This window comes from Lates calcarifer, linkage group LG19, assembly GCF_001640805.2.
Source record: "Lates calcarifer isolate ASB-BC8 linkage group LG19, TLL_Latcal_v3, whole genome shotgun sequence".
Taxonomy (NCBI): domain Eukaryota; kingdom Metazoa; phylum Chordata; class Actinopteri; family Centropomidae; genus Lates; species Lates calcarifer.
The window spans coordinates 3,110,863-3,128,245 of NC_066851.1; the positions used below are offsets into that span (position 1 = coordinate 3,110,863).

General features: G+C 38.9%; 1 protein-coding gene across 4 annotated transcripts in view; it reads right to left on the bottom strand.

Annotated features, from left to right (window-relative positions):
* The window catches only part of adck1 (aarF domain containing kinase 1), a 71,156-nt gene that overhangs the window by 35,383 nt on the left and 18,390 nt on the right, over positions 1–17,383 (bottom strand). For all 4 annotated transcript variants that reach the window (XM_051077945.1, XM_018697668.2, XM_051077946.1 and 1 more), the window contains exon 4: positions 7,064–7,267. In XM_051077945.1, coding sequence (XP_050933902.1) covers positions 7,064–7,267 — 204 coding nt within the window. The remainder of the gene's footprint in view (positions 1–7,063; positions 7,268–17,383) is intronic.

Genomic DNA, 17,383 nt, shown 5'->3' on the forward strand with positions numbered 1-17,383 from the left:
TTCTCAGCACCAATTATGCTGTGTTAGGGCTTTCACCAGTCAAACCTCCACAAACATAGGAGATGCATCTGGCTCATAATGAAGCACTAATGCGCCACTCCCAAGAGAGATGCCAGGAAAACACCAGTGAGGATGCCGAACTGCACCACACCAAAACAATCGTGCAAAGGTAACTTGTTTGTTGTTTTTGATGGCGTAACAATCTGGGACTCTCACCCTTTACCACTAAAACAGAATCCACTCTGCAGATGAAGAGAAGAACGGGTCAAAACCAGAAGAAGCCAGAAATGCTGCCATCACCATCAGCCTCATACATGGATGCCACATTGTGTAGGTTCAGCCCTGCAGTTGCTGGCGCATCAAACCTCTTCCCTCCCAGGCCAGATAGACAGAGCCCACTCACCAAAGATATCCTCATGTCAAACTCGCAACATGCAGGGTCCAGGCTCTCAGGTTTCGGGGATGTCAGATGGATCTTATTTTCAAACTTCACACACCAGGAGTCAAGGATTCAAAGGTCTTTTTTTGTTCCAAATCAAATCAAAAGAAAATCAAAGAAAAGCAGGGGAGGCAGCTCATTATTTATTTTTTGCTGGGTTAACCACAGAATGATTTCACTCATATGTCATATGAGCTGTTCTTTAGGGGTCATTTAGTTTAATGATGGAAGCACTCACAAACTCATCATTTTATCATTGGAGGACTTTTTGAGTTCCTGTCCAGCACCACAGAAAGGGGTTGTCCTTACTCAGTTTGTGAAAAGCCAAAGCATCAATCTAAAAATGGTAATGTAATTAATATTATTTAACTCAATTTGTGTCTTTGGAGTTATAGGCTATTAAATGACCATCAAGTATTTGCCGCCTTGCGAAAGACACCAGTTTATCTGCTTGTATCTATATTTATAATTCAGACCCTCTATGAATTTTCAGCCGCAAGAAATGTAAATGTAATCAATTTCTGAAGCTTGAAAGCTTGCCAGCTAAGAGCTGTTACAAACCCTCTAACATAATATGGATGAACACTAAAGACAGGGCAGTCATATCACAATAACTAAGACTACAGCTGCAATGGCTTCACTCTTTCTCATTTACCACAGTGTAACTTTTAGCATTCTTAGCTTGTGTTGGGTTTGGCTGGGAGAAAGACTGTTCTTCCTTCATATTCATACTTCAAACTGTACCGTGGGGGGAACTCCCTGTTGTTTGCACCTAGTGAAACATAAAGAGACGCTAATTTGAACATGATGTTGGCCCATCAGGTAGAGACTGAACATGAGCCCCGTAGAAGCCTTTGGATCATAAATTATGCAAGCAGCTTGGGATCCTGTGTGGGAACAGCTGAGTTATTCATTATGCAAATATGCTAAATGGAATGAAATTGTCTACACCCACCAGTGTCCTCCCACTATGATGATGAGCATCCAATGGGATCTGACACGCAGAGAGGGCTTTCATGGGTTAAGGAAACGTGTAATTTCTCAGATGGGTCTGTCACTTTAAGTAGCCGAGAGAATCTGAGAAATCCCACTGAAATTTGAACATTAGCAATTTTCGACATTTGGGTCATTTTTAGATACAATAAAAAAAAAGTTGGCACTAATAGTCCAACCTCTTATTTGCAGTGTTTGCAGTTCCAGTTGTGTCAACAGTGCCTGGCCTGTAGCCTCTGGTTCAAACCCACCTGGGTGGTAGGTTACTGTTTATGATAATCTCAGCTGTGCAGTTAATAAACATGGTAATGTACGCATGTGGGGCCTGCTCCCAGAAGGGAGACCCACAGTGACATACGTTCCCTAAAATGAGTTATGGCACAAATAAAATGGCCCCTGAGGCATCACAGTTGGATGGCAACACACTGGCGTCTGAGGCGAGGTGGCCATTTTGGATGCTGGCGGCTGGCAACAGCCCCAGCTGGATGAAGACACATAAATCATTACAACACCGATGATAAGAAATGAGAGAGATTACTTTACTGAGGAGAGGAAATAAAAGTCTCAGCTCCAAAACCTCTAACATCTCTGTGCAACTGTTTTACTGTAAGGCTCAGGGTCTGATAATAAAGGAGAAATCTGCATATATATACACACAATGTAAAATCTCAAACTGTTTCATTTGCCTCAACTGCACAACTAGGAACTAGGTCTTTAGTTGAAACACGCTTTAACCAGAGACAGTATGTGAGGGACGGTACACCCTAGACAGGTTGCCAGTCTCTCTCAGGACTGATATATCGAGACAAACAACCATTCACCACACACATTCACACCTTACAGGCAATTTAAGGTCACCATCTATTTAATTTAACCAGCATTTTGATTGTGGGAAGAAACCAGCATACCAGCACAGGCACAGGGAGAACATGCAAAGTCCACACAGAAAAGCCCCGGGCGAACATCCTCTTGTTTTAATTTGCTTTTGATGCAAAGTCAAAAGTTCCTCCCTGCAGTTCTCGGTTCTCTGCTCCGTCAGAAATGTGGGTTTCATGCAATAATTATTTCCAAGGGCTTCCATTTTGCAACGCTACTGTCAATTAAACTCAAATTCCTGCACAAATGTTTCATATAGAGTTATGATGGGATTAGTGCTTTGGTGATGTATGTAATTTTGCAGAACGCAATATATGTGTCTTTAAGTATCTTGTGCTCTATAAGTAAAATTAACTTTGTAACATTTATTTATTTATTTTTTTTTTTTAAACTTACAGATTTTCTAATTTACTGTATGACATGTCATTGGCACAGAATGGCTTGATGACATGTTAAGATCTGAAGTACCAGTTAATGTTGTTTGCCTGTTCATCAGCCATCCTGTTATAAAATATAAATAACCTTCAATGACATAAACAATGTAAGAAATAGCTCTCAGTTTGGCTTTGGGAATTTACTGCCACTTCCTGAATCTCGATGTCCTCAGACACTCGTGCCACACCGTCTTGACAAGATGCCGAGTACCCATGATGCACTCATGTTTTCTTTTGTTATGCCTCATCACCAACTAAGTGTAATATTCAGCCTGGAAACAGATTCCGTTTGGTAAAACGACATATTGCACATGCTGGCTATAGAGGGGAAATGACAGCCAGAACTAAGGCGAGGCTATCCAAATCCATGCACAGTGGGAATGCATATGTCACCACAAATGGTGCTGAAAACAGCTTGGTACCACACACTACTCCCTGCTCCCTACTTGTGTACGACAGAATCCAACAGATATGAGAATGCATACACACGTTAAAAAGACGCATGTGTAGTCGAACGGAAATGATGCTGAGGCTGCTTCCCCAACTCCAGAGCTGCCTGGCACTGCTCATCAGTGTCACTTCTTCTCCTGCCACTCCAAAAGGGAGGAGGGCTGATTCATTCTGTAGCTCTCTTTGTTGACAGAGGAGCTATATTACCATCTTTTTCAGGGATAATGATGTCCCACACAGATACAGGAAGAAGTCAAACTGAATGCACACCTTCATTTAAAAAACATGAATGAGAAAGAAGAGAAAATCCTATAACACTAGCTTTGAATTACAGGGGAGCAATTTGAGTTGACTGTGATTGCAGCTTATATTCATCTTATTAGTGCATTCCATGGTTTATAATTGTTTTCCTGGATATATGGAAAAATGATTTAGCAAACCTTTTAAAAAATGTATGCTTTCCATTACTACCAAACCTTTTCCCAAAGAATTTCACTGTGTTTTTCTATCTTTATAATGACTGTGAATGACCCCTCCAGTTACACTGTAGCCAAGACTTGTCTGGATAATACTGAATGCTGCTTGCTGGTCAAATACCTATTTGTTGTAGGACATTCTTTGGAATAGTCGACCGTCATGCTTAAACTGCTGTTCTTTCTTAGGCTAAAGTTAATATTTCATATTTGTATCATCAAATGAAAGCAGCAAATGAAAAGATGCAAACAAACAATGAACTGATGTTATTAAAAAGTATTGGTTTGAGTCTTTTTCATGGGATTTGTTTATTATCTTGAATACTAGTGCTGCCTTTCATTTATGACAGTGTTACATGTGAGTGAATGAAGCAGTGTGATAACTTTTCTTGTTGATTGCTGGTTGTGTTGGAAAATGAGTGTAACGTTTAAACGCAGCTGGCAAATAAAGTGTTACTGGTTATAATTCAAGTACATTTTGTACATTTTATATATTCAGAAACACACCACCTCTTTGTCTTTGATTTTCTAAGAGCAACTTCTTTTTTTTCTCTATAAGTATAAAAAATGTGCCCTATTAGATATTGAGAATCAGAGGCTGCTGGCAGACAGAACAGCTGAGCATTCAACAATTAGACCTCAAAGACTGTGATTACATATTCATAGTGTACACTGAGCGAAATGCAATGAGAGATTTAAAGTGACAGTGACATGACACAGTCAGTAAAAATGACACAACAGTCTAACTCTTGCCATGACTTAATATTTATACTTTACACAGGCTATTCTACAGTATAAAGGGAAATTTCCTATACACTAAAGGGGTTGTCTATGGTACTTCTTTCTTTCAAGAGGTCTGAGCAGACGTTGTACTATTTGGCCAATGTGATAATTTGTTAGATACACAGACTAGCATTGGATCAATGTGTAAAGATGATTTAATTATTAAAACACAATTCTCAAATGTCTCAAGCCTCAAGTTCTTGAATCTTGAATAAATCATTGATGATTACAGTTAATCTACATTTATTTTAATCACTACGGAAATACACCATGTAGCTAGTATAACAGTGATTCTGTTGAAAAGATGCTTTGAAAGGACTGCATACAGTTTGCTGACTTGCAACAAAAGGGCATGATACTGTCCATAAATTGTAGATGTGTAACTTTATGAAAGTTACTGTATTGACACTGATTAAAAAATCACATATTTTCTTAATGAAGATCTTTAAGCCAGTGTAGTACAAAAGCCTACTGACCAGTCTATGATACACTGCACTAATTATTGAGCTTTTCTGCTGGAAAAACACCTCCTGGGAATTATTCATGTCCCATGTATGTTCTTTGTTTACAGTGCTTCAAATGAGACCGGGGAGGAAGAAGGTACATCAGTGAGAAGAAATGCACAAGAAAACTACTCTGGTGTTTTGTAGCTAAAGTAGTTATTCAAATCTTTTCTGTTTTGGAAATGTGTTCAGCCTTAGTTGTGATCATGAGAAAACATTTAGAGGTCATTTGATATGTTTTTTTGCAATCTGTACACTTCCTGCTTGGATCAGTATTTTCTGTATATGCCTCCTCAGTTACACACAGATAGACATTCATTCTTGCGCCATCATATAAAGAAAAATATTACCACAGAACAATATCTCTATATCAAAATTAGTGACTTACTTACACCCAGATATTTCAGGGACAATTTTCTTGGTATAGCCTGCCTGGCAAAATGTACTTCATCTTTACTTTGTAAATATGGGATATAATAATATGGGATAAATAAAGTATCTTATCAAATGGTGTATTTTAGCCTATCATCCTACCGTTGTTCCTACCAGCTCAGGTTCTGTGTGATGTAAACATTTATGAACACGTGAAACAACATGTTCATTCTTCCTGGATTTGCTGGTGTAATGTACTCAACTAAATATACTAAAGCCATTTCTTTAACACAAACACATACACGCACGCACGCACACACACACACACACACACACACACACACACACAACACTGGGAAGTATGTGGTAGAGGGAGAAGACCAATGTACTGTATCTGACAATAACAGAACAATTGCCTTGCCTCCAGCAGGCTCTAAAAGGCTGTCATAACAACTAGTTTGAGAGCAAACTCTGCACTCTGTACTAACAGCAGCATTAACAGCTACATCAGGAGTATGGCTTGGTTATGAAATGAAATGAGGACAGAATGTCAGACATATCCACTTCTTCTTGATCTGCCCTTTTTTTCTGCTTCCTGCAAAGCAGGGACAAACACATGCTGTCACCTTCAGAGAGTGAGAGTGAGTCTAACATAAACCAGACTCATGAACCCAGATATACAAAGATAAATGATTTACATAAACGTAAAATAGAAAGATATGTATGTTTTGTCTTACTATGCATGAATCATCCATGAGTGCTTGGACATTTACTTTGATTGTTCATTTGATAATCTTGAGCCCCAACAGGCTTATACGATAAAAAATATTTCTTTTTTTCTTTGCAGACCTCTAAGTGAATTTATATCATGGCAAATCAGTTTTTCTCCATATAAATATTGATTGTAATTTAGCAAATGAAGCCAAATTTCATTAATGAATCCATGTTAAACAATGGGTTAACACAAACAGCTGTAGAGGATTTTTTCCTCAGTAAACACCAGAGAAATTAAATAAACTGTTCATATCAGTAAAGATCTGAAAGTAAAACTGAAGGTCTGCTCGACTGCAGGCACTAAAAGGCCTACAGACACAAAAAGGGTTACTCAGGTTGCAGCGCATTTGAAGCTGAGGGCTCTTCTTCAGGCAACATCCAATAATGATGTTTAAGACCACAGCTTGGAGACAGGGAGACTTGGATTTGATACCTTGTTGGAATGCCTGCTACTGACTAAATGAGATAAGTACTGAATTAAAGGTCTCGTCTACTTGAATGATACAGTCTCCCAGCCTGCCCCGACCCCAATCCCAGTCCCATCCAATCGTGGGAAGGGTCTGCTGCCGTATCAGGGGGCAAAAATGGAATCACCATTGGGGATGGGTCCTACTGATTCCAGCAGAGACATCCACAGGGGGCAGTGCTGGACACACAGATGGGGCCTGTCTCTTTTTTCCCTCCAGTTTTCTGTGGCACTCTTACCCTGACAGGCCTACCAGATGCTGAATGTGTAAAACAATGAAAGTAAAATCTTTCATATAAAATCTAATTATGTTAATCCCCAACAGTAGCAAGCAGAGGTTCATTTAAATAGATAATCACTTTAATTTTGATAAATCACTTCAATTTAGAGGTAAAGACTACCTTGAATCTGGTTTGTATTTGCCTGAATAATAAAAGAGAGAGAGAGAGAGAGAGAGAGAGAGAGAGAGAGAGAGAGAGATCCAGTCTATTTGAACTTGCCTCCTTGCCGAGGTCCTCTCTGATGACCTGCCGGATCTCGTCCATGCTGCTCTGAGGAGCTCGGCTGTGGAGCACCTTTAGTGTGGATGTATACTCCTCAGGCAGCAAATAGTCCAGAGCACCAAGGTGCTGGCCCACCTTGATGAAAGTGCCACGGTTGGCACAGCACAACTCTAGAAGACGCTCCGCAGACCGCCGATGGACCTACAGTTGATGGAGCAGAGAAAAAATAATGACATTAAGTCAGAAACAGGATAAAAAGTCTTAAAGTCTGCCAAGAAAGAATTGAGGGTGATTGAAATCAAAATGGCTTCTTCCCTTGTGCAGTGCAGCAAATTTCCTGACATTCTGACATGAGGGACCATCCTCTTTAGATAACGAATATTCTCAGAAGTCTCATTGCAATCTGCTGACTGACATAGCTCTTGCAGGAAAAATGACGGCAACTGTCATTTGTACAACCAGCTGAAAAGAATTTACTTCAATTACTACTTTAATGTGTAGTTCTTACATGGTATTTGTGAGGTAAAAAAAAAAAAAGTTGAACAATGACAACTCTTGAATGAGGTCCTTAACAGACCAGATTTGACGAATATATTGCATTGTCTGTTTCAAACATGCTTTCAGAATGGTAATATTCCATCAGTGTGGAATAAATCCATAATAAAGTTTATCTGTAAAAATGCAAATAGTGATCCTGGAATTCTATTAAATCACAGTGGTATTAGTTTGATTTGTAAAGTGTATAAGTTATATTCAAGTGTCCTTAATAACAGACTTAATCATTACTTAGAGAATATTGCAGAATTGTTTGAGTAAAACAGCACATATTGAGCATATTTATATTGTATCCTCTGTGGTGAGAGCAAGGCTGCAAGAAGGAACAAACAGATCTGCTTGTTTTGCTGAAAAAGCCTTTAATTGGATTAACAGAGACCTTTTAGAGTAAAAATCATTAAGTCTTGGTATTGATTGTACTTGATGCCATGTCAAAGTCTTGCACAAAGAGATGAATGAATAAAATGAATTTTTCACCTGACCTTAGTGTTTCAGTCTTTAAAAACTATATAATTCAGTGATGTGCTCAAAATCATGATTTTGTGAGACATCATTTAGAGTTGGACACAAAATCACTTGGTGCTCCTCCAACCTCCAATGCCACAGAGGGTTTTTTGTAGCCTTTCCCAGATCTGTGCCTTCTTTCCTTCTTCCTCATGGTTTGATTTTTATTCTGATACGCATTGTCAGGTGTGTGATTTGCCAGATCATGTCCAGTCAACTAAATTTACCATGGGTGAACTTCAATCAAGGTGTAGAAACATCTCAAAGATGAACAACAGAAACTGGAGGCATCTGCACTAAATTTCACAGCAAAGGGTTTAAAAACTTGTCAAGATGATATTTCAGTTTTTTCATTTTAGTAAATTGTCTGAATACTTTCTGAACACACTGTACAATCAAAACTATTATACAGAACCAAACGTTAAATTAAACTTCCAGAGAATGCAAAGATTTTTGTAATACATAGATACATATGTGAAATCTAAATGAAAGTGGGCATTGAGAACACTGGTGCATAATCAAATGGAAGACTACGTGTGTGGTGTTTGTGCACGTGAGTGTGGATGTGTTGTGGTCTTGTCCCGCCTGTCCTATTTGAACCAGCTGGAAGCGATAATGCTTACAGAGAGCTCCTCTCCTGAGACCAGCGCAAATAAAAAGCCGTGAAATTAGCTCCCCTTAACCCCTGTAACCCCACTACACACACCATGAATATATCCCAGCACACACACACACACACACACACACACAAGGCATGTTCCCACAGGACAGTTTGACATGAGTGTCATCTGGGGAATGAAGACCAGGCAATGACAGAGACAAGTCGCCAGAGATTACCAGATGAGCCTTTCTGCGTTAAGATGCAGTAGGAGCACTGTTTATAGAAACCATCATTACACTATCAGAGCCACCTACTGTGTCACTGTATCTGACCATACGGAACAAAGGTAAAAGCTTTTACTGACATGTAAATTGGTAGAATCATTAATGTGGTTTATCACACACAAAATGAGGCAGTTATTTACACAGATTTATACAAAAAAGATTGTTGGGTTAAATCTTAAATTCCTACTCAAAAACCAAAACAACAAATTAATCTATCTTAACAAAAGTACTCCTCATTCCTTCAGTTCTTTACATTCTGATATTTGATAGCAGATTAATTTTCAAATGTTTTTCTATGATCTTAGTATTTTTTGCAACAATTAATTCAGCACTGATGGTCATTTTTTATCAACAATGTATTTCCTTCTTTATAAAAAACAATACAACTGAGAAATAATTGAAGAAGAGCAGAATAAAAAAAACATTTAAAAAACATTTCTCATACATGAAATATGTTAATAAGTCAAATCTGAGAGTTCTAACTTGAAATCTATTGATCAGTGCTACTGTCATGTAATCATACTGTGTTGTAATGTATTTACTTAGGTAGGTCTAAGAGTTAACAGACTTAGCAATTAGGGAAAATGGCACTATTTCACTTTATTATCATCTCTACATGGATGATACAACAGTATTATAATACTGTGAATCCTGTTTGGCCACACAGATTATTACAAGCAAACTTTTTAATCCTGATGAAACTGAATAATTAATAAAAAAAAATAGTATAAAGTGCAAAATATGAACATGAGGGCTGTGACCACCAACTGTTCTGTCAGTAAGTAATGATAACACTGTAAAATCAAATGGTAAACCATTATTGTTTATAATCACTATTATTATTACACAGCAGTGTTATGGTAATGTTCCTGCAATTTTAACATTAGATTGTTGTTCACACTGTTATCTATTAATATGGTATCAAACTTCCAGGAAAAAAAAAAGTGAAATGTTGAGGGCATTTCTTTGAGCTTTTTAACTCCTCTGTCTTGCAGATGAAAGGCATGTTTGTTAAGTTCAAATTTTCAAAATGTATCAACAACAAAACATATCCATATCCATAATCATTTCTCAGTCTATCAGCAGATCACTGATTTTGATTCAAAACAACAGCCTCTGCCTTCAGACGGTCACATCACCTGAAATCATGTCAGAGCTATTTCTGGCAGAATGTGGAAGCTGATTAGGGGGTCTGATCAGAATGAAAATCTGGCATCAGTTTGCCCACGGCTTGTAGCCTACTCATCAAATTCATCATCACTGCTCTCTCTCCTCTCTTCCAGTAATCAGTATGCTTTGTCCGATGGAGGCGGGCTCACAGCTTGAAAATGACATCACCATGGCAATGCTGCTCACTGACAGCCTGAGGGGAACGCTGCTCTGGGATAGGCTGATGCTGGCCACCACCCACCATCTCCACACACATGGCATCCAATCAAAAGGACCGTTAGCGAATTAGACACATGGGTTAATTTGTGGTACATCACAGAGACACAGGAGCTCAGTGCAGAATGCCTCTGGGTGTCTCTCCACTCATCCTCTCCACACATTTGGCAAGGACAGTAAATAAAAGGCCGGAGGTTTGCGTGTGTGTGTTTGTGTGTGCAAGGGGTGCATGCTTTGGAGGGTGGTGTGTAATGGATGAGAGAGGGTGAAAGAACGAGGGAATGAAGGCTAGAAAGACAGGGGACAGATGGATAAAGCAAGGAGGAAGGTGAAAGGAAGAGAGAATGGGAGGTAAGGTGTAACGAAGGAAGGACGAAAAGATGGGAAGGAGGGCAAGAAGGAACCTTGAAATGAGTTAGTGAGTATAAACTATGCAGGCACTTCAACAGCAGGTTTAATCAGATGTGCTGGCTTCCATTTAGGGGTGGAGTCTTTAGGAATCTCATGACGGGACTTGATTTCAATTACTGTTGTTAGAAACTAATCTTTCTTGCAATTAAATAAAGGGAAAAGGAGCATTATTTTCAATCTCCTCAGATGTTTTCACATTATTGGGGAAAAGCAGCTTTTCAGTGCATCTCGTTTATTAATGTATATGTGATCTGTGCAAAGGCCCCGTGCTGTAAAAAACATACTTTGTGAACATAGCAATTAGTTGAAGACTAATGGTTGGACTGCAATCAAACATGGTAGACAAATGAATAAAGTATGTCTTGCATTTATACAATACAAAAATCATCATCAATGACACAAAAAGAAAAACCCTGTTAGGTAAAAGATCAGCATTCATATTCAGCTACAAGCTTTGTGACAAAGTCCAGTTTGAATTTCTGTGGTGAGCAAACTGGTGTCAACATTCACATTGTAGCCTGAAGGTCCTTTGAAATCAGAAATGATCATGATCAGCTGTAAAACTTGTAAATAGCTAGAAATGAATGTTCACTTTTTTTCAAATTGTCAATTATCACTAAGTTAGCTGCACAGACTCCCCTAGGAATACTGCACTGAGCAAAGCAGCATGACCAGCCTTCATTTTCTGAATTACAATATGAAACAGAACTGTCAGTGATGCTAACTGGTCTTGATGAAGGTCACTGTCTCTCTGAATAAATAACAGAGAGGTAACACGTTACAGTCTGCCACCTCCAGGAGAATGTTTGAATAAACGACAAACACAAGTTGTTCTGGGTGTTCCGGTGTGTGTGTGTGCAAACCTCAGTTTAGAAACCTATTATTATTAATGTACAAAACATTGGAATCTGTGGATGGATTCAGAATTGTTGATAATTCCAGGTTAATTCTACCCATCTTTATAAATGCTCATATGATTCTCAGAGGTATTTAAACTGATTTGATGAAAAACACAGCAAGAGCAACGATCAGTTTTGCATAGCTGGTCTTTAGTTTTTCTAATAAAGAAAGTGTAAAAAAAAAAAAAAAGCATTGTTGTTCTACTGATAGATGGAGGAAGGGAGCAAAAATATGCAGAAGAAGAGATGCTGTGTTTCAGAGACACTGTTACTGTACCATTAGAACACAGACTCATGTTAACTAATGTTTAAATCAAAGTGGCATACATCATCAGTGGGTCAGAATCAGATTCATTTTATTGATCTCTGCATGCAAACTGCTTTATTGCTCAACACACAGTTAGGAAAGAGGAAATAAAAAGTACAGAGATAAAGACAATATAATAGTAATAATAATGAAAAGTGAAAAGAAAAATATACAAATGCAAATGTACAAAAAGTGTGCAGTGTCGCCTGATTGAAGTCCCCACAGATCATGAGGAGGGCACTTGGTTGCAGAGTCTGGAGTCTCACAGCAGTACAGTAATCTGACCAGGGTGGCACCATCATTTGAAAGCAGCAAACCCGTTGTTGCTTTCTCTTCCACTCTTGGCTTTATTCCTGTCCTGAGGCCATCAATGGTACTGATGACATCTGGAGTATCTTCACGTAGACACACACATAACACAAAACCCGCCGAAGTCTCCGATTCTTCACAAGGGACACTAGTTTGTCCACCTCATTGTCCGGCAATCGCACATTGCCCATGATAACAGAAGGGAGACTGGGCACTCCTCTTCTCCATCAGTCTCTGTTGTCCGAACCCAGCTCTCGTCCCTTGTCTCTTCCTTCCTCTTGTGCATCCTCTCTTGATTCCTGCAAGGATGTCCATTGTCCTGGTCGTCAGATAATGCACTTACACGTAGGTCTACTGAATCTGCACATATATGCAGCGGGTCAGTTAGAGTTAGTTAGATTTCTCTCCTACTCCCAACTTATTTTGGAAGAATGGCTCTCTGATTTTAGTTGTATAGCAACAGAAGACAATGTTTATTACTTATTTAGATTTCTAAAGGCTACTTTGTGTTAGCTTCAGTTTTAGGTGGACTTCCTTGGAATACAATGCATCACTCCATGTAATGATGTCCCCTTTTATACAGCCACACCACTCTGCTACTTTCCCTGTCCCCTTCTGTCATGTATATGCTTCAATTAGTAACTCAGTTGTCAGTATACATGGCAGAGAAATTGCATAGAGAGAATTTGTGGCTGCAAAAGCATAGTTAATACCATACCAAAGTTAATGATGGAGACAACAAGCCTTCATTGCCTCCATGATAGCTATCATTGATAGTGGGGCCCCAGCCGCTGTTGCACCGGAAAAAGGACATTATTATTATATTATGTCATGTTTCCATGACTGTCGATCAGAGCTGGAGCAGATAAATACCTATGACTAATGCAGTCATTTGACCTCGGAATGGATGCTGATTGTACCCTTTACCATTCCAGACACAAGGCAGATGTTAGTGAATAAAGACACTTGAGTGAAAATACCAGAAATTTGAAAAAGCTTTTTACACTTGGCTAAGAAGGAAAAGTCGGTGTATAGACAAAAGCAAAATGTGACTGAGCGTCTTGGAAAGACACCCAGTAAATCATGGTGTACATGAAGCATGTGACCTAAACGTTCACTGAAGCTCCCACTCCACTGAAAACACTAGAAAAAGCAGCAAATGAAAACAGGTGTGGAGAGATAATGACTATTACATTCCTTAAACGAATACACAAAACAAACGCACCATTTTTTCATCATGTTTTTGACAGCTGTCCAGTGTTTGAGGTTTGACTGGAGCTCTTTGAAATGTGTCATCTTGCTGTAATCTCTTTTTGCTGCAATAGTTAAATTGCACCTGACCCAACTGTTTATCTTGATGAACCAAGTCTTAATATTCCAGAGGCGGATGGAAATTTTGGAAGGAACTCATGCTGCTGCCTCACCCATACAGATCATTCAATGGCTGAACTGATCACTGATCAAATCAACTCTACAGCAGCTTGGTGCACCTTGTGCCTGATCATATGTATATCTCTGGAGTGTATATTCTCTGGATCAGTTTTCCTTGTTGTTTTAATGAGTCAACAACAGATAACTGTTCAAATTTAATATGGGGAAATATAAAGTCACATTCCTGGTAGATTATTTTATAATGTGAACACACTGCAAAATGTTCTGCTGTCATCTTGATAACTTTATAGAGCTGGCTTTTCTAAAACACACCCAACAACAGATTCACTTGTGTTTTTTCTAAAGTAACATTTTCCGTCTGCATAGGACAGTCGTGTTGTTCATTTGTATTATGTTTGTATTATTAGAATAATGAACAGTACAGTGCAGCTTCTCTGGAGCTTTACAGTTTTAAGGCCTTTTCACATACGGCGCAACACGTATATAGAACGCAAAACGCAACATTAGAATTCACACTGAACGCAACATGATCATGCATGCATTCCACTAAACTAATCAACAATGGAGTCGTCAGGTGAGGATGAGCTGGTGCTTGCTCTTTTACATGATAAACGGGAAAATAATAAGAAAAGAGAACATTTTGGGTACACCCTGTTCTGAGAATGAGACAGAACACGGGAGTTTCATTGTTTAGTGCAGGAGTTAAAACTCTACCACAGCCACTTTCTGACCTATTTTAGGATGTCCGTTGGTCATTTTGAGGAGTTGTTGAAGTTGTTTTCATTACCGAGCTCATCTCCTGTTTTCATCCAAACATTGTCTTTAAAATCGTTGTCTTTATATTTGTTGCCCTTGTCAAATAGTGTTGGATACTGAGATGCAAAGTAAATCAGAGTCTCTGCCATCTTCCATCAGCTGTCAACTGTCAGCTGCTAGTGTGATGTTTCAAGACGCTATGCTCTGATTGGTTGAAAGCTTTCCTACCACAGATGAAACGTTAGAAATCGTTGGAAAAATCGACCCAGTGGTGAAAAAAAATAAACGTTGTTTTTTTTCGTATACGTAATTTTGTGTTTGAGGTAACAGTGTTCATTTACGGGACAGTCGTTCGATAAAATAAACTGACGTGCGAAGTAATTGTGCAAAAAAACGCCCTTAGTGTGAAAAAGCGTTTAGTCTTATCTACCTCAGCGGAGAGCAGAAGTGTGATATAAATTAACGGTCATAGGACACTTGGTATGTTTGAGGTCTTCTATTCTAAAATCAGGCTAAAATTTGAATGAACTTGCAACATTTTTAATAATTATCAGCAGCTTCAATCCATAAACATCCTTTTCAGTTTTGCAAAAAAGCTGTTGTTTAATGAGGACTGTCTCAAAGTGGTGCTTGGCTTCTTTTTCTTTTTGTTTCTCTGTATCTCTCTCTTTACGTATGTAATTAAAGCATTGGCCCAGAGGCCAATTCCCCGTAGTGCAGGTCGGTGGACAGCCTTCCGATGCCATTAAGCACAGATGGCAAATTGTTTTCTAGGAATTACTCCTCCTCTCCCTTTGTGTGCTTTGATTGTATGCAAGTGTTGCAGGGAGAAGCAGAGCCATGAAGCCAGCAGATTCCACACAATGGTTAAATCAATTCCACACAGATTCTTGCTGTAGATAGACAGTTCAATGAGTTCAACCAAATTCATGCTGCTAATAAAATATGTTTTCTAGCACACAATAATAATGGATGGTTGAAACAGGAAGAATATCCATGTTCACAACCAAGCCTCATCTGATACCTAAAAACAGCTGTGTAGGTGAGTAAGTGACTGCAGAGCTGCTTGTGTGAAGTTTAACATTACTATGTATTGGTAATACTGTAGCCATTAAATTTATGTACAGTTACTTTGAATGATATATTTAAGTTGACCCGAGGCTTTCATATACGTCAATGTTTTCATACACTACCATATTAATAAAGGAATAATCATTTTGGGAATGTACTAGATGAGAAAATCAACACCACTCCCATGTGCAATATGTAGGAAACTAAAAGCAGGAGGAAGTTCAGTGAGCTTTAGATGTGGGTGGTAGGTTTATTTTTGAGTTTTGGACAAGACAAATTCACTGTTTCATGCTAGATGACACTTCCAACTCCTCACTTAAATCACAAAGTTTCAAGTCTGTCAGGTGCCTGTCTTTACACTGAAGGCTTTGGCTCGCTCTGATCTTTTCATACTTGTTCATACTGGCCATTAAAAGATTCCTTCTTGAAATATTTTAAATGTAAGATATGGCATCCTTGTTTTGTGCAAGATGTTGACTTCTTTAGATAATTGATACCGCAAATACTTCACAACATATGAGAGTATATAGATAATTATGTCTTATTGTGTAGCAGGGGTCAAAGGTGTGAGTGTGTTGTGTACAACTGGACAACAGGAGAGCCCTGGAGAGCAGAGCCCTATACTGGGAACCCAGCTGCAGTAATTGATTTCTGCTGCCACACCAGAGCTAAATGACTGGGATTAGTGGACTATGAACAAGGCCTATTTATTATTGGGGTGCTCATGATTAGCTCGTTACTCAGCTCACTGAGGCTCATCTAGCTGCCTGTCAAGGGGGAGGGGGGGTTGAGGGGGGACTATGTGTGGATGTGTGTGTTTGCAGATTTAAACCTATGTAGTCAAGAGGCCTCGTCTATAAGTATTATAGTGGCGAAGCCTGAGCAAAGCTATTCAAAAAAAAAAATCCTCCAGCATTTAATACAATGATACTGAATGTATCTCATACCTCTGCTGCTCCACGTATTAAAAATGTCATTTATATTAACACAGCCCAACAGTAATACAACAAGGTGGGAAAAATACCAGCTATTTGTTATCTCTTACAGCCGAGTGTAGACGTAAGCCCTGACTGTGCTGCTGTGATGGTGCTGTTTTCTCTCACTGTGATATGAAAAGAATAGTAAAAATATGGGACTCAGTGACAAATGTGGTAGAAAAAAATGAAGAAGGGACAGAGAATGAGAGGTGGTGGTGTTGGGGGGGGTGATTTTTCACTGGGAGCCACAGTTAATTTCATGCTCTGCATTTTATTGTCATGCTTCAGTAATTGTGCCTCAGTGCCACATGAACAGCAGAAATGCTCTCTGCCACAAGCCACTGGATACTAAGAATCAGTATGGATCAATGTCCTCCTGTAAAAAAAAAAAAAAAACAACCGCATACGTTGCCTGGTTGAGAGCTGCTGCTGGACAGTGAAGGTAGAAGATCAGAGTGCAGAATACTGACATGACATGAAACAGCCAGATAAATAAATAAATGACAAATTATTATCAGACATGAATGCCCTGAATGAAACTTGACATACTTTTGACAATAGTTTTGCTAACTTCCGAGTGGAGGACAGTTTCAGTTTATATGACAGCACACCATTCCTCTATGTGGAACTCAAATGTGTACTTCCATTGGTTGATCAGGGCTAGAAGACATGTGTAAGTAAACAAAAAGTAGTTAGCAAAAAAGGTACTGTAGAGGTCCATGTACATTTTGTTTTGGAGGCTCGTCATCTGTTTTCTGTTTTCCCGCTCTAAATCAAAAATCAATTGGCCGTTATGAACACGGACCTGTAAAGCAGTGATACTTTCATAAGCAAAACTTCAGACAGCAAATATCATGTTTACAGA